The sequence below is a fragment of the Cinclus cinclus genome, chromosome 26, assembly GCF_963662255.1.
Source record: "Cinclus cinclus chromosome 26, bCinCin1.1, whole genome shotgun sequence".
Lineage (NCBI taxonomy): Eukaryota > Metazoa > Chordata > Aves > Passeriformes > Cinclidae > Cinclus > Cinclus cinclus.
Genome location: NC_085071.1, coordinates 2,529,208 through 2,546,781, shown reverse-complemented (window position 1 = coordinate 2,546,781; position 17,574 = coordinate 2,529,208). Strand labels below are relative to the sequence as shown.

General features: G+C 62.1%; 1 protein-coding gene across 1 annotated transcript in view; it reads left to right on the top strand.

Moving 5' to 3' along the window:
- Nucleotides 1-14,421, top strand: part of FOXO6 (forkhead box O6) — a 32,365-nt gene extending 17,944 nt beyond the window's left edge. The window contains exon 2 of the mRNA XM_062509082.1: nucleotides 13,006-14,421. Within this exon, the coding sequence (XP_062365066.1) occupies nucleotides 13,006-14,421 (1,416 nt within the window). The remainder of the gene's footprint in view (nucleotides 1-13,005) is intronic.
- The last annotated feature ends 3,153 nt before the right edge of the window (nucleotides 14,422-17,574 follow it).

Genomic DNA, 17,574 nt, shown 5'->3' with positions numbered 1-17,574 from the left:
CTGGCCGGGATTTTCCCACAGATCCTGTGCTGTGCCCTGTGTGCTGGGCTGGGAGCTCCTCTGGGGTGTTTCTGGGGAGCCACAGCCCCGCTGGCAGCCAGCCCCTCTCCTGCACAGAGCCCTTGGGAGCAGCACCTCTGCCAGCACCGAGGGGATGGCTGGATCCCCGTCCTGCTGAGCCCCCTTTTCCCACCCATCAGTGGGGCTGTGCTCACAGGGCACAAATGAGTTTGTTGGTGATATCAGCAGTCTGTGGGGTGATACCAGGAGCCCAGATGACGACAGGGATCTGTGGGGTGACACCAAAGATCCGTAAAATGACACCAAGGGTCCGTGGGCTCAGCCACGGGAGTCATGGGCACAGCTGAGCTCAGGGGGTGCCTGGAGATTGCTGGGTGCTGGCACTGCGTGACTCTCCTGCCCGGGAGGGCTTTGTCCCTTTATCCCTGGCACAAGGCCCTGCACGTTCTGGGGGAGGGGGTTCAAGCCCACCCTTGGGCAGCTGCTGAACATGGGGGAAGGCTCCCCTCCTCCTCCTCCCCTCCTGCTCCTCCTGGCTCCCTGTGCTGTGAGTAAGCACAGGCTGGTGGGACACCAGCCCAGAGCTGTGGGGGCGGTGGGGGGGGGGTCTGTCATTAGCAGGTGCAGAGCAAACGAAACAAAAAGGGGTCAGCTGAGTCAGCAGGGGCGGCAGGGGACACGGGAGGGGGGCTAGGGATGGGGGCAGGGGAGGGGGTACAGGGGGGCTGTTACTTTAGGTGCCTGTGTGCAGGGTAGTGCACGTTGTCCCTCGAGGGTGTGACTAGAGTGGTGTGTGACACCCCACTGCATGCTGGGGACATCCTGGGCAGGGCTGTGACCCACCCGGGCTGGCACAGGGCTGGGGCTGTTCTTTCATCCCCCTGGGATGGTTTTTACATGTCCTTGTGGACATCCCTAGGGCCTTGTGGTCACCTTGCTCCACTTGAGTCCCTTTGGCTGGCGTGTGTGTGCTGGGGGGCTCTGAGATGTGAGGGGTGTGTGCCATGGGCTGACAGCATGAGGGGTCTTTGTCACCCCCCAGTGTGTCACTGCCCCTCCCAGCAGGGTCTGCATGAGGCTGGACGTGCACACAGCAGCCCTGGGCACAAACTGAGTGACACAAAATCTCAGCCCTGCTGGGAGTGCCCATTCCCACACATCTCACCCCAGGGTCTGTGTGGGTGTGAGGCAGCTGAGCCCCCCTCTCTGTGACACCACTCTGGGGACTCTCTGTGAGGGCCTGGCAGACAGAGGGACCCAGGGGACAGCACTGCTTTCCAGGGGGTGCTCTGGGGTGTGTGATGTCCCTCAGACACTGTGGCAGAGGGTGCTGCACTCGGGGGCATCTCAGCTGTGACAGCATCTCTGGCTGACATCCCCCTGTGGGGCCGTGGCACATGGGTCGGGACCTTTGGGCCAGCCTGGGCCAGGAGGGCCAGCAGCATGAGGCCATGTCCCACTGTGTTTCTGGCCATGCAGGGATATGATGACACCAGTGACAGCTCATGCCACTGCCTCCTTGTCACCCTCCCTTGCCAGCTCCAGGTGGGAGTGTTTGCCCCTCTGTCAAGGGGGTGATCCTGGGGGTCTCCACTCCCTGCAGCAGCCAGATCCTGCCTGTCCCATGTGGGCTGTGCGGGGGACATGGGGCTCCTGCCCTTCCCTTTCCTGTGCATAAGTGCAAAAATTAAGGTGGAAGTGGGAAAAAGGGGAGTTATGTGGGGTTTTCACAGAATCATGATTTGGGTTTGAAGGGACCTCAAAGCCCAACCAGTCCCACCCCCTGCCATGGGCAGGGACACCTTCCACTAAACCTGGCTGCTCCAAACCCTGTCCAACCTGGCCTGGAACACTTCCAGGGATGATTTGAAGGATTTCGGAGGGTTTCAGTGTGTGCTGGCATGGGGGGCCCTGGCTCAAGGGCTGGCTGGGGACAGCTGGCCCTGGTCAGGGGCTGAGGGATGTGCAGTCCCACAGGGCTGAGTGAGGAGGGGGCTGGTGCCAGCCCACTGTGTGTGTTGCACAGCCCACTGGGCTGTCAGCACTGAACAGCAGCTTGGGGACAGCAGGGACAGCACAGAGCCTGCTGGGGTGCCATGGGCTTGACTACATGGACTCAACCCCACCATTGGCTGGAAACGGCTCCTTATTTTCAGAGATGTTTTTTAAATAGTTCTTCTTGCCACATTTCTGCACAGCAGGTCCCTGTGGTGAGGATTTTCTCCCTTGGAAGCATCACTGAACCCTCCCCTGCTCCACCTTCTGGGCCTGAAACCTGCAAACTGGTACAAATATGTGTTTGCTTGAGCAACTGGGATTTTCCATTTTTCTATTAAATAAAACTGTTCCATGAAGAATCTCTCAGCCAAGGACATTTGGTGGCAGGGATGTCCCTGCTGTCCTGGTCACCCCTCTTGTCCCCTTCCCCCTCAGGGAGGGCTGAGAACCTTCAGTTCTCCCAAACCTTTGCCATCTCTGCTTGCTGGTGGTGGGATGAAATCTCTTGAAGGAAGAAATTCCTCCCTGTGAAGGTGGTGAGGCCCTGGCACAGGTGCCCAGAGAAGCTGTGGCTGCCCCTGGATCCCTGGAATTGTCCAAGGCTGGGTTGGATGGGAGCTTCCACTTGGGAGAGCGGAAGGTGTCCCTGCCCATGGAAGGGGATGGAAAGGGATGTGTTTTAAGGTCCCTTCCAACCCCAGACCATTCTGGGATTCTCTGTTTGAGAAGCAAAAGGCCTTTCCAAGCAGCTCCTCATCTCCAGGAGCTGCCCTGAGGGCACAGGGAGCCCATTCCTGCTCCAGCAGCCAGCACCGTGCTGTGGGAGTCCTGGTGGGACACAGTGTCTTAGAGAGGGCTTGGCTTTGCTCCATGGCCCCTGGAAAGCTCTGTGGCTGCAGGCCACAGCACAGAGGGACTTGGGGCACCCCTGTGGGACTGCTCCCAGGGGTGAGGTGAGGATGTGGGGTGGGCAGGGAACCCCTGGAGCAGAGCGAGTCCCTGGGAACACGTGTGCTCATGAGCTCCCTGCCCATGTTCCCGCTCTGCTGGGAACAGCCCAGCTCCGAGGCAGCTCCCAGGCTGGAAACCAGGACAGCCCCATGGAACAGACAGGGGAGGGTGGGGCTGGACTCACCAGCCCCAGATCTGGGGTTCCTGCTGCTTTCCAGCTCGGGGGACTGCATGCTCAGTGCGCTCAGACAGGATGGTGACACAAGGGTGACATGTGGCTGTGTCCCTCCCGGGGAGCCAAGTGACCCAGAGATGGTGTTTGATGGCACCACACAGAAGAGCCACCTCCCATGGGTGTCTGAGCATTGCTGTGGGTCATGGGATGATGCAGGCTGAGCCCTGCTGCTTCCCTGTTCCTCCCGCAGGAGGAGGGAGGAGGAGCTGGGCAGTTTCCCTTATGGGAACAGGCAGCTTCTCTGCCTGCTGGGGTTGGAACCCCCCTCGGGGGCTCAGCATCCTGCTGGGGTGCTGGGCCTCCCTCGGCAGGATTTGGTGTCCCTTGCCTCGAATTGAGAGCAGCTTTGGGTTCTCTCAGTGTGGGTACAGACAGGAGTGCCTGGGAGCACTGGGGCACCCGCTGTCCCCAGTCAGCCCCAGCCCCAGTGCCAGCAGCAGGGGGGGCAGCCAGCAGGGAGATAAAGTGGTACCCATGGAAAAGGCAGTGCAGCTGCTTTAATGATTCGGCTGTGGTGAGAACTTGGTGTGGAGGAAATTGAACTCAGGGGAAAAAATCCTGTAATTTCATGCAAAAATTACGTGGCAGCTCTGGGTGATTTACTGCGGCTATTTTGGTGGCCAGCTCTGGGGTGTCATTAGAACATTACAGGGTAAGTGACTGCTAGTGGATAGGGTCTTCCCAAGGCATCTGACCTGGCCTCAGCTGTTGGAGGGGGGTCAGGGTGGGCAGGGAGTGCTGAGGGTGGGTTTTGTCCCCAAAGGTGGAGGCTGATGTCCCTTAGCTGGATGTGGGCACCTTGCAGAGCAACCCTGGCTGTGGTGGCACTTCAGGCAAGCTGGGCTACTGGGCCTGGAGCTCCTGCTGTGAAAGGAGGGACAGAGTCTGACACTGTGCTCCCCCCTTGCTCAGCACCCCACTGCCCCATGGGAGTGGGGCATCTCTGTGGGGCTGGCTGAGAGCTGGGCGGGCAGTGGGATCTGGAACAAGTCTGCAGGGCAGTGCTGTGTCTGGTGGCACTAAAAGATCCCCTGGCCAGCTGCCCAGGGCAGGTGGCTCAGCTGCTTCCAGCACTGAGGGTGAGTGGGTGCCCATGCCAGGGCCACAGAGCTGAGATGGGCAGCACACCAACTCAGCTGGTCCCTAACCCTCTTCCCTCTGGCAGCATTCCAGGGCAGGGATACAGGACACAAGGAGGGCAGACAGGAGGTGGGCAGGGAGTCCCAGGTCCCAGGACCTGTAGGTCCTGGCTGTCCCTACAGGAGGGACCCCATAGCCAGGGAGGGTGTGGGGCCAGCCCATCACTGTGCCACTGGGGCCGTGTCCCTGGGATGTACCTGGTGCTAGAGTGTGCTGCAGCTGGGTCCTGTGTGCCCACAGCTCTGTGGGGCTCCTGTCTCCTTGCAGGGAGTGGGGAAAGGCTGGACTCTCCTGAAACATCCCCCAGTCCCATAGTGGGGTCCCCAGTTCCCCAGCCCTGCCCATGTCCCCAGAGGGAAGCGTGTGCCTGCTCGTTATCCACAGCCCTGCTCTGATCTAATGAGCCCTTTGGGGAGAGCCTGGGGCAGGAGAGGGTGCTGGGGGACTGGCAGAGGTGTGGTTCTACACGCAGGGTGCACAGGGATCACTGCCTTCCTCATCATCCCCGGGCTCCTCTTCTGCCCCTTCAGGTCACTGCTTCAAGGGTGGGCAGCACAGACCCTCGGGGTGGTGGGGCAGGACACTGTGGGGTGATGAGATCTCTCCTAGCTGTGCTGGGACCAGTTCTGCTGGACCCTCCTGTCCTGAACCAGCTTGGGAACTGCTGTGGCTGGAGGAGAGGGTGCCACATAGAGCCCCAGCACAGCCGAGGCAGGTTTGGAGCTGTTCTAACCCCATCAGGAGAAGCCCAAGGTGCGGGGTACCTTTGTGCAGGCTGTGGTAGCTGGATTGACAGTGCAGGTGTTCCCCCAGTACTGAAATCACCCAATACCAGTCCTAATTCTGTCTCCATCCATCCATCCATCCATCCATCCATCCATCCATCCATCCATCCATCCATCCATCCATCCATCCATCCACCCATCCCTCTTTCCCCTGGGCTGCAGTGCCCAGAGTTCTGGGAGCATTTGGATGATGCTCTCGGGCACAGGTTGGGATTGTTGGGGTGTCTGAGCAGGGCCAGGAGCTGGACTTGATGATTTTAGTGGGTTCCTCCAAGCTTGGGAGATTCTGTGGTTGTTTGACACATCCCCTGAGCCACTCTCACTGGGACCCGGTGGCTGGCATGAGCCCCTCTGACCACAGAGAAGATGCTGACACTGTGTCTATCCCCTCTGGGCTGCAGGGAAAAGCCATTCCACGGGGATGGGCTCTACAGGTGCTCCCTGGACTCTCCCCAGGGCAGGGAGGATGCTCCTGGTTTTGAAGGGGACATGGAGTGATGGTAGCTGGCTAAAATAAAGCAGCTGCCATGGCAACAGCAACGGTCCCATGGCTAGGAGAGGGGTGCTGGGCCATGTGTGCCACCTCTGCCACGCACACCGGCACTCTGGTTCCAGCCTGGGCATGAGGAGTGTCCCCATGTGGCCAGTGTGCCCTCTGACAGCTCCCTCCTGGCTGGGGGGGTGCAGGGGGTCTCACTCCTGAGTGCTGATCCAAGCACCCCCCACGGGGTGTCCCCCTGGGACTTTGTGCCAGGCTGGGGTACAGGGGGGCTGCAGTGTGGGGGTGCCCTGGTGTCCCTGGGCAAGGGCTGTGGAGCGAGTGCTGGGGGCCATGGGGGGCTGCTGGGGGCCATGGGGAGCCGTGGGTGTTTGATGGCTCTCAGTCATGTCTGGTGAGCTTGGGGACTGCTTGTGCTCAGCAGGGGAAGGGGGGCACTGGGGCTACTGTGGAACAACCTCAGCTGTCAAGTGCACAGAGGGGGTGAGGGGCAGCACTGGGAGGTGCACTGGGGGCTGCACCGGGGCTTCAGTGGGGTGGGACCCGCTGAGAACCACCAAGATGTGTGGTGGAGATGGGCCAGCACCAGCGTGGGGCCAGGCAGGGAATGGGCCTGTAGTGGTTCTGAAACCAGCCTGGAGCCCAGGCAGCCACAGCCAGGCGCTGGCTGGATCTGGGGGTCGGGATGGGGCTGGCCAGTCCTGGCAGAGGGTCAGGGTGGTGGTTTCCTACTTGGACCTTCTTTTCCAGGAGAGGCTGGTCCGGGACACGCCATCCCCCAGCCCCGGGAATGGCAGAAGGACGTGGGCAGGGGGTGGCACAGCCTGGCCCCACCGAGTGAGATCCCAGCCCCGCTCCCGCATTCCACAGCATGGAGCCACATGGCATCGTGGGTCTGCGTGCCCCACAGAGGCAAGGCTGGACCCCCGGCTCGGAGAGGGGCCGGGGGATGTTCAGGGAGGTTTCAGGCCGCAGCACGCCAGCCCCAGCTGTCCCTCCGCTCCGCGCACACCTCGGGGGTGATTAGCGGTCCCTAATGAGCTGTCGGCGGCGCTCGGAGCGCGGGGGGAGGCGGGGATGCTCCGGCCGCGCTGCCCCGGGGCTCCTCGCGTGTCAGACACCTGCGCCGGGGCCGGGCGGCCGCGGCTCCCGGCGCCTCTAATGGGCATTTGGTTCAATTAGCAGCACGTCAGCCCCGCTCTGCTCAGCCGGAGCGCTGACCCGAATGCGCTGCCTGCGCTCGCCGCCGCCGGCGAGACCCCCGCGGCGGGGGGCGGGTGCCTCCCCCTGCCCCTGCCCCTGCTCCTGCCCCTGCCGTGCCCTTTCCGGAGGCACCGAGCGGCCCCTGCCCGGCTCCAGCCCCGGGCAAGGACGTGCCGGGGAGGGGTGACAGCCCCGGCTCCCGAGGGGGACGTGGCAGACGGGACCTGGGCATCAGCTGCTGGTGGGGGGCTGAGACAGAGCAAGGGGCTGGGGGAGCTTAGGGGGCACTGCAGGGTTTTGGGCCATTGAGGGGTTTGGAGGCTTTATGGGGCATTGAGCGGGTGTGGCTGTGCGCTGCCATAGGGCACCAAGGAGCGGCTGAAGTCGTGCAGGGGGCTTGCTGTGAAACGCTGTGGGGCACAGTGTGGCTGCTGCGGGACGCTGCAGAGGGCTGGCATGGGGGTTGTGCACGGGGCAGTGCCAAGGGCTGGCCATAGGGCACCTTGGAGGGCAACATGGTGGCTGCTATGAGGTAGTGACACCCTGACAAGCTTGTGGGGCATGGCAGTGCCCAGGCTGCATAGGAGCCCTGTGCCGGGGTATGCCCTTGCCCAGCAAGGCGCTGTGTGCCTTGGGACCACAGGGACGGCGGGAATCTCACAGGGCTGCTCACAGCAGAGAGGCTGGTGGGGTTCCGTGGGGCTGGAGGAACCCCAGCAGACATTGGGCTGGATTTACAACCACCCTCTGCCACCCCCTGCCTGGCTCCATGGGCTTCCCCTTGCTGAGCTCACCCACCCGTGCAGGGAGACCTGGTTTGGGTCAGGATGGTGTGGGGCTGGTGTGGTGTGGGGTGGGCTGATGCCCCAGCAGACACGGTGGGGTCTCGTGCTGCTGCCAGCCTGTGGCACAGCACGGGGCTCCACTCCTGTCATCATGGACCATCCCTCCCTGTCACGAGCATCCAGGGTGCCTGCCATCCCCAGCATGTGAGCAGCACTGCCACATGTGCCAGCTGCCACCTGCTCGCCAGACAGGCCAGGGCCCCACTCGGGGTGGCTGTGCTCAGCCACCGGCTGCTCCGGGCAGGATGGTGACACCAGTGCAGGGAGCAGGGCTGCCAATGCCCAGGGGATGCTGCCAGAGGGTGGTTGGTGCCCACAGGCAGAGCCGTTTTTTTGGATGAATATGATGTTTTTGGTGATGTCACCATTGATTGTCCATGCCACCACCCTCCCTGTACATCATCCCCGGGGATGAAGCCCCATTGAAGCTGTTGCCTCTGCCCTCTGGAATATTTCACCCAGAAGTGGCAATTTTTATGTGCAAGAAATGAATAAGCATGAATTAACCCCTGGAGCCGTCCTTGTGCTGCTGGCAGAGCTCTTGTTGCCCTGTCCCTGTCCCTGCTTCCTCCTGTCAGCGGTGTGAGAATTGCTACCAGGTAACAACCCCACGGGTGCCTTTGCTGGATGGCCCAGCAGGCTGGACAGACAGACAGACAGACAGACAGACAGACAGACAACCCCTGACACACCAGACACGGGGGTGTATGAGAGCAGGGCTGTCAGGTATGGGATGTGTGGGGAGCAGCTGGGATTGGTGAATTTGCTTGGAAAACCCTTGGTGCTGGACAGACAGCACGGAGGGGTGACAGCTCCGGGGCAGTGGTGAGGACAGCAGAGGGGTGCAGGGGATGTGACAGGGATGGGGAGTTCCACAGACACCTTGTTTGCTCTCCCAGCTCTAACGAGGGCCTGCTCGAATTGCACCCGTCTTCCTCCACCCTCTCCTCAGGGCACGCAGGGGGGAGTTCAGCCCCACTCCCTGCACCCCGACACTCGTGGGCACCCCAAGGCTGGGGTGGGACCCTGGGAGCTGCTGCTGGGGTGGGGATGGGCAGCGCTGCCTGTTTTGGGGTCGGTTACCTGTCTGGGGGGTTCATCTCGGGGTCCGAGGTTCATCTCGGGGGTCGATGCTCATTTAGGGAGTCCGGCCTCGGGGAACGGCTTCGGGCTCCCACCGCATCATCATTATCATTACCATCATCATCGTCGCTGCCAGATGCCCATTAACAGTCAAGTCACTCTCCCAAACAATGGGTCCGGCTAATCCTTTTACAATGGGACTAATTGCTAATCAGACCGATTTCACACTGCCTGTTCCCCTGACAATGAGGCTCGCCGGAGGAGGGCTGGGGGGGGGGGGGGGGGGGGTGAGGGGCTCTGTGGGTGCCCACAGCCCCCCCTCAGGCCCCGCAGCAGGACCAGCCCCCAGCAGACGGGCACCGGCATGGCACTGGGGTCTTCCAGCTTGGCAAATCCTCCGGCAGCTGGTGGCTGCACGGGCTCAGCCTCGTCCTGCCCTGGTGCCAACCAGGGCTCTGAACAGGGGGTCCGGTGCACCTGCAGCCCTGATGCCACCTCCAGCCCTAATGCCACCCCAGAGCATCCCCGTTCCCCCAGCAGAGCTGCGGGGGAGTGCTGGGGTCACCCCTGGCACGGGCTGGGGTCACCCCTGGCACGGGCTGGCTGTGAGCTGGGGACCGATGCTTTGCCCGGTGTTGTTTGGGGTTTGGGTACTGGGGCTGCGAGACCGTGTGGGGCCGGGTTACCAGTGAGGGGCTGAGCCATCGGAGCGGGCTGGGCTGGCAGGGGTGACACGGGTGACGCGGGGTGACACGGGGACAGAGGGGGCGGGGAGGGAGGCACGGCCAGCTCTGCGGTGGTGCAGGTCGCTGTAAGAAGTGCTGCAGGGCAGGGACTGGTGTCAAAGGCGTCGTGGGGGCTCTGGGACTGGCACCATCCTTTCCTGACCCCAGGGCTCCCCTGCCAAGGCAGCTGCTGTCACGGTGGCTTGCCAGCCCTGCTGTCCCCTGTGTGTCCCCACCTGTGCGTCCCCGCCAGCGGGGCTGGGGGCTGCGGGACGCTGGTTGCCCGGGGGCTGCCGGGGTGGCCGTGGGTGAGGCAGGTCCCTGCCTGGCTGCTGTTAATCAGCTCCTGGCCCGCCCCAGCGCAGCCCCCCGCCCTGCTCCGTGTGCCCCGAGCCGCGGCCAGCCGAGCATGTCGGGGTGCTAATGAGGAGAGAGCCGGGTGTGCTGCACCTTGCACTTAATTGCTGCTGTCTTCTGGCTCTTAATGAAGCTCGGCTGCAGGAGAAGCAGCATCCTCCCCTTCTCTCCCCTCCCTCGGGCAGCCTGACCCTGCCAGCCCTGTCCCCTGCCTCGGGGGGGATGCAGGGTGCCCTGTGCTCCCTCTGGGGTGGGAGGGGGCTACAGCAGAGGATGCTGAATGTCACCCCCATCCAGCTGTGACATCCCCAAAGCCCATCCCCTCTTCCTGTGCTCTGCATGGCAGCTCCATCCCTGCTGCACGTGCTGCAGCATCTCCTGTGCTGAGCAGACCTGGCAGTGCTGGCAGGGAGGGACCGTGGCCATGGGGAGTCCCCACTCCTGCCAGGGGCCCAGCAGAGACTGGGCATCACTCCAGCAAGCCCAGCTTTGGCATCCCCAGCTCCCCACTGTCTGTGGGTGCAGGGCAGCACCGTGGGGCTGAGCTGGCTGGTGGCCCCGGCCCTGCCAGGGCAGTGACAACCACGTGCTGTGCTTCTGTCCCTGCTGCTTGAACGGTGGCTGGGTCGTGGATGGGAGTTTGGATCATCCTGTGGCTTAAGGAGAGGTGCTGGAAGGGTCAGGGGACTCTCTCTCTGTCAGGAAGGCTGGCCAAGGCTTGACTTGTTCTGCTTCAAGGTGGTGAGCATGGGTTGGGCAGCTGTGTCCCAAACACCCCCTGGGCCCCCTCCACAGCCATGCAGGGAAGGGGTTAATGGCTGGCCCATACCTGCAGTTGCATTTTAAAGATGTGAAATTAAAGCCCGTAATTTATTCTCCCCACACACGAAGGAGCAATTAGTTCTAAACACGGCTTAATCAGTCAGTGCGAGATTGATTTCTGTAGACTTGGATTTGGTGGCTGCTGGCGAGGAGCCAGCCTGGGAGCAATCTCCAAATAAATGAAGTGCAGAGAAGTAAGCCATTACATAATATGATAGATGAGGCTGGAGCTCACTTGCCTCTTCATTAGTATTCCACTGTACACCACAACAGCACCAAACTTTCTCCCCTGTACCGTGGGTTCCTCCCTCTCCTCATCCTTCAGCCCCTCCTGCAGCTGGGAAGGCTCTGGGGAGGTGCCCCGAGCCTTGGGGCAGAGCTGAGGGAAGGATCCCTGTGCTGCACACTGGGGCTTTTCCCTGGGCTCTGAATCTTGCCTTCTTCCTCTGGGGAAACTGAGGCACAGGGATGGTATCCCATGAGCTGCCTGTCAGCAGGGAGAGGCAGGTGTCAGAGAATCCCACACTGGCTTGTGTTGGGAGGGACCTCAAAGCCCATCCCATCCCATCCCATCCCATCCCATCCCATCCCATCCCATCCCATCCCACCTCTGCCATGAGCAGGGACAACTTCCACTATCCCAGGCTGCTCCCAGCCCCAATGTCCAAGCTGGCCTTGGGCACTGCCAGGGATCCAGGGGCAGCCACAGCTGCTCTGGGAATTCCATCCCAGCCCTGCCCACCCTGCCAGGGAACAATTCCTTCCCAAGATCCCACCCAGCCCTGCCCTGTGGCAGTGGAAGCCATTCCCTGTGTCCTGTCCCTCCATGCCTTGTCCCCAGTCCCTGTCCAGCTCTCCTGGAGCCCCTTCAGGCCCTGCCAGGGGCTCTGAGCTCTCCCTGGAGCCTTCTCCTCTCCAGGTGAGCACCCCCAGCTCTCCCAGCCTGGCTCAGGAGCAGAGTGGCTCAAACCCTGGGAGCATCTCCATGGGCTCCCCTGGACCAGCTTTAGCAGGTCCATGTCCTTCATGTGCTGGGGATCGCAGGGCTGGAGGCAACTCTGCAGGTGGGGTCTCACCAGAGCCAAGGGGAAGAATCCCCTCCCTTGCCCAGCTGGCCTCTTCTCTTTGTTGCAGCTCAGGAAGAGGCTGGTTCATGTCCAGCCTCTCACCCACCAGAACCTTCTCTGCAGGGCTGCTCTCAACGGGTTGCTCTCCCGCTCTGTACTCATGTCCTTACCCCCTCTCTTCCCCAGGCCAAAGCTGCAAGTGTGCATCACCCTAGGGTCACCCCAGCCTGTCACCCCGTGGAGCAGGGACAGCCAGGGATGCTTGTGTTGGGATGTGCCCCCCTGCTCCTGCCTCCTGCCAGCCCATCCCTGCTCCTGCCAGGGAGCTGCTCAGAGCCAGGGCTGCCAGCACAAGCCCAGAGCAGTGAGTGCTGCTCCCAGCAGGAAACTCCCTGAGGTGCTGGATGTGGATGAGGGAGCCAGAAGTGTCCAGGGTGGAAGCAGCCCCCAGCCAGTCCTGCTGTGGGCAGTGTGGGTTGCAGAGGGTTTGCAGACCCGCAGTGCTGTGCTACCCGAGCCTCCTGGGCAGGGGATGTGTCCGTCACCAGAGCCAGACATGGAAAGAGCCACACCCTCCCCCTGTGAGCTCCCAGCCCTGCTCACAGGGGGTGGCAGGTCTTTGGGGACAAGGTCTCACATGGTGCCAGCAGGTTGTTTCGGGCTGTGGTGGTGCTGATGTGCCCTGCATAGGGCACGTGTCAGTGCTGAGGGTGGAGGGGAGCACATCCTGAATGGTGCCAGGCAGGGGAAGGGGCTTGGAGTCCACTCCAAAGGGTCGGTGCCCAAAGGGATTCCCTCTGCCTGTGGAGCTGCTGGGCTGGGATCCCCACAGAGGTGCTGGCTGCGCTTGGAGCATGCTGTGGGATGTGCTGGGTACATGGTGAGTTTGGGCTGGGAGGGATGGAGAAACCCTGAACCTGTGTGTGGTCCTCTTCACCTTGTCCCTTCCTGCCAGGGAAGGAAGGTCCCCTTAGAGCTGGCCCTGGCTGGTGCAGTCCCTGGGACACGTGCTAGAGATTTCCTGTCCCTGCCATGGCTGGAATTGTGCCAAAGACAGAGCTGGGAGGTGCAGCAAAGGGCTGTGACCCACGGGATGTGGGAGCGACCTGCCAGCTGAGCTCTCCCAGCCCCAAACCCTCTAGCTCAGACATCCCAGGGGATGGAGCCCAGGTGTCCCATGGTGCCCCATGAACCCCCAGCCCTGTGGGCATCCCTTTCCTTCGGGGGTGCTGTCCCTGCTGCTGACCCTGCCCCTGTCCTTGCTGTCCCCGCAGAACTCCATCCGGCACAACCTGTCCCTGCACACCCGCTTCATCCGCGTGCAGAACGAGGGCACCGGGAAGAGCTCCTGGTGGATGCTGAACCCCGAGGGTGGCAAGACGGGCAAGACGCCGCGGCGGCGGGCGGTGTCCATGGACAACAACAGCAAGTTCCTGCGCATCAAGGGCAAGGCCAGCAAGAAGAAGCAGCTGCAGGTGACGCAGGAACGTGGGGAGGACAGCCCATCCTCCCAGCAAGCCAAGTGGTCGGAGAGCCCCGTGTCCCACGCCAGCGATGAGTACGATGCCTGGGCGGACTTCCGGACGCGGGCCAACTCCACGGCCAGCACGCTGAGCGGGCGCCTCTCGCCCATCATGGCCAACCATGAGCCGGACGAGCTGGAGGAGGATGATGGTACCCCCTCATCCCCACTGATGTATCCCAGCCCCTCCAGCACCATGTCTCCTTCCCTCAGCACCCGCTGCTCCGTGGAGCTGCCCCGGCTGACCGACCTGACCGGCACCATCAGCCTGAACGAGAGCCTGGGGGAGAGCATGCTGGAGGACCTGCAGGATGGCTACAGCATGAGCCCCTCTCAGCAGCTCCCCCCGGCCGCCCTGCGGCAGCGGAGCTCCAGTTTCACCTTCAACTCCAAGTGCTCCAGCATGGGGGCCGCCTCCAACACCTACTGTGGGACCATCTACAGCCAGCCAGCCATGAGCCTCATGCGCCGCCTGCCCATGCAGACCATCCAGGAGAACAAGCAGGCCACCTTCTCGCCCGTCAGCTCCTACAGGAACGCCTCGCTGCAGGACCTGCTCTCCTCCATCTCCTACGCGCACAAGGAGAGCATGGTCCCTGGGGGGGACCTGCCCCTGCCGCAGGCCAGCCCCATGGTGCCGGCCCGTGGCCACAGACACAACCCGCTGCTGTGCGGGGGCGGGGAGCAGGGCTTGTCCTCCTACCCACCCCACCCGGGCTCTCTCATGAAGAGCAACGCGTTGTACCACCCGTCACCAGCCGCTCACCACCCTGCGGTCAACACCAGTGCCTTAGCCAATCCCGTCAGCCTTATGAGCCTGCCCAGTGACTCGTGCAGCATGACGGCCATGCCGCACCACGGGCACCTGCATTCCTACGCTAATAACCAAGGGGCACACATGAGCTTGCTGGATTCCCTTCAGGGCCCCTACCCGGGGGCCATCCACCCCCCCGTGTTGGGCCAAGACAGGTTCCCAGCAGATCTGGACCTGGACATGTTCAACGGGAGCCTGGAGTGCGACGTGGAGTCGATCATCCTGAATGACTTTATGGACAGCGATGAGATGGACTTCAACTTCGACTCGGCCCTCCCGCCGCAGAACGGGCTGAACGTGCCCGCGCTGCCCGGGGGGCCGCAGCCCACGAACCAGAGCTGGGTGCCCGGGTGAGCCTGCCCTGGCACGGGCTCGCCACTGGGAAGCCACGAGGGGAACATTGAAACTAACTTTTTTTTTTCCTTTCTCTTCTGCCTTTGTTTGTTAAGATGGGCGAGAGCCATCGGTCTGAGCTTGAGGTCGAACACGGAACACAAACGGGAGGGTCAAATATTGAGATGGGGGAGGACCCCCAGCCCCACGTGCGCCCGGTCTGCAGGTCCTGCCAGCATCCTCTGGAGGACACAGGGCAGCTGGGTGGGAGAGGCAGCCAGAGCAGATCCAGGGGCGGAGCAGGCAGGGAAAGCATTTCCAGACAGTCCCAGTGCCCCATGACAATGGTGCCGGTTTGATTTGCCCTTGGGCTGTGTGACAGAGTGGTGACAGCTGGTGGTGTGGTGGTGTGGGACCCTCCCTGCATGGGCATCCCCCCTGGCAAGGGACTCTTCTCTGAGCCACCTTGGGAAATGAGTCTTCTGGGTAGAAGTGTCTGGGACCCTGCCCCAGGGCAAGGGGGGGCTCATGAATCCTCAGTCCTGGTGGAGATCAGAGCTCTGCCGAGCCCACACCCCCAGGTCACCTCCCCTGCAGGTGTCCTCTTGTGGCTCCAGGCAGGTTTTCTTCCTGAGCAGTGACAAGGGGGTGAGGATGATGTGCAGGCAGCAGACCTGGGAGCAGCATCCTGGCAGCCTCCAGGGCCTGAGGGTGCCAGGGCAAGGCTGCAGCCCCTGCCTGGGACAGGGTGGGCATGCTTCGGGGGGGAGGGGGGGTCCTGCTGGAGTGAGGGTCTCCTGAGCTAGAGGCTCAGGGGCAGCTCGCAGAGGCAGGGAGGGGGGCATATTTATTTGATTTCATGCACTCTTTTGCCATTGAGTTTTTGCATTGAAGGAAGAAAGGGTTGAGCTTAGGGAGAGGAGAGAGAGGCCATGGGCAGTGCTGATGGCTGTGTCCCATCACATGGCTCATCTTGGCTTGGCCATGGGAGGGTGTTGGATGGTGGGGTGAAAGCTGGGGGGCTGTGATGTGGGTCATCCTCCGGGAGGGGCTCTGTGTGTGTGAGGAGGCGAGGGATGTGGCGGCCGGACCTCTGGATGCAGTGTAGGGTCCATCCTGCTCCAAGCTTGGGTGACCCACATTGCTAAGGGAGGTGCCACAGGGCCCCCAGCCAGGGCTGTGGGGCTCCTGGGGGGGGGTCAGTGCCACCATGCCTGTCCCAGTGTCTCACTGCCCACCCCTGGCATGCCAGGAAAGCTGATCCAGGAGCTGTCAGCAAGAGGGGTGCACCCACCTGCCAGGAGCTGGAGCTCTGTGGGGATGGGGATGATGGTTCACACATGGTCCTGCAGTGTGTCAGGACCTCAAACTGACCCCGCTGGGGTCAGAAGTGGGTCAGGGATGTCCTGGCCATCCCACACAGCTGCTAGGAGCAGCAGGGTTTTGGAGGGGTTCAGGCTGGTGGTTAGCAGGACCAGTTGGTCTGGAGATGATGGAGAGGCTGGGAGGAGGTGGTAGGAGCTGCTGCTCTGTCCCGTGGGGTCTCTGCCCTCCCAGGCACCACAGGCTCTCTCTGACCCCCAGCCCCTGGCTTACAGCAGGGTCAGTGCACTGAACCAGCACATTTTTCCAGCCCAGCCCTTCCCTTCTTGCCCCAGCACCAGCCCCTCTGCCATGGAGCAGGTGCTGGGTCCCAGCCAGCCACAGGGACAGCACGGCTGCCCTGAGTCAGGGCAGGGGGACCCACGGGTGGCACCTCCTGCTCCCCTCCTGACCCACATGACTGTGGCAGAGCGTGACAGAGGAGCCCCATGTGCCACTGCTCACCTTTACCCAAGGCACACAGCAGGCACGGTCTCTAAAGACATTCTTACAAGTTAATTAATTATGTTTACATTATTTGATCATGTACAGAATTTAATATATTCTATTATATATAATCTTTCTTGAATGCTTTTTTAAAAAGGATTATTCTTCGGTCAGGATCATTACCGCATTCTTTTTATACACCACCTCTCGTTTCAGGCATCTTTCAAATCCTTGGAAACTGATTGCAAATGGCTATTTAATCCCCGACCCCCCAGTTCAGTACGTGGGTGTGAGGGACCCAGAGGCAGGAGGGCAGCTGTGGCTGCCCTGGAGGAAACAGGAGCCTCTTCCCCCCAGGAATGGGAGAAAAGGAAGGGGTCCTGGCTCTCCCAGGCATCTAATCTCCAGGCACAGATCCAGCAGCACACCAGCATGCCGGGCAGCAATCAGGCATTTGGAGATGGGATTCTCCCACGCAGGGGTCCCCGAGCCCCCTTGGGTGTCACGGACACGATCACCGTGCCGGGGGAGCCGCCCCAGCAGCAGGAGGAAAGTGTCCCCTTGTCCCGTGCCCGCCCTATGCCCCCACGCCCCTGCCCCGCTGCGTGGGCACGGCCCCTCGCCAAGCTGTCGTCGTGGTTCGTGACCGTGGGGTTGTCGTGTGTGCGGTGCAGTCGTGTTGGTAACGTCGTGTGTTCTGTCGTCGTGTGGGGCGAGGGGTGGCGGGGCAGGCACGGACACCTCCGGAGCGGCTGGGACTCGGGGACGGGGGGGCTGCAGGGGCAGGTGGCACAGGTGGCACCACCGTGGGACCCAAGGACCTGGGGATGTGGAGCTGTGGTGTCCGGGTGGGTGGTGCTGATGGAATGGCGGTGTTGGGGCTGTGCCTGTGGGGTCCTGGGGGTGGCTGGCGTGGCTCTGCCCCCCCCTGCGACTGTGGGTGTGGGGAAGGGGACGCCAGGGCTTTATGTCACTGTCTGGGCTGGCTGAAGCTCCAGGTTCCCTCTCTGGAATCAGTGAGGCCACCTCATGTTCCAGCTCACTGAGCTCCATCCTCCCCTCTCCATCACCCCCTCCCTCCATTCCCCCACCCCACAGTGTCCCTCTGGGGACCATGAGCTCCCTCTGCTCCCACCCTGCTCCCTCCCTGCCCTGCCCTGCCTGGAGCCAGGGTGGGGGGACACCGAAGGGCCCCCCTGCTTTGCTTCCCCCGGCGGTTTTGGGTCTGTCCTTTCCCTCTATTTATAACTGTACAGACTGGGGGGGAGGGTCTCGGAGGTGTCATCTCTCACACGCATCTATCGTAGGCAATGGTAACTTTCTTGGTTGTGCTATTAGAGTTTGTGTATGTGGCAATGTAAAGAA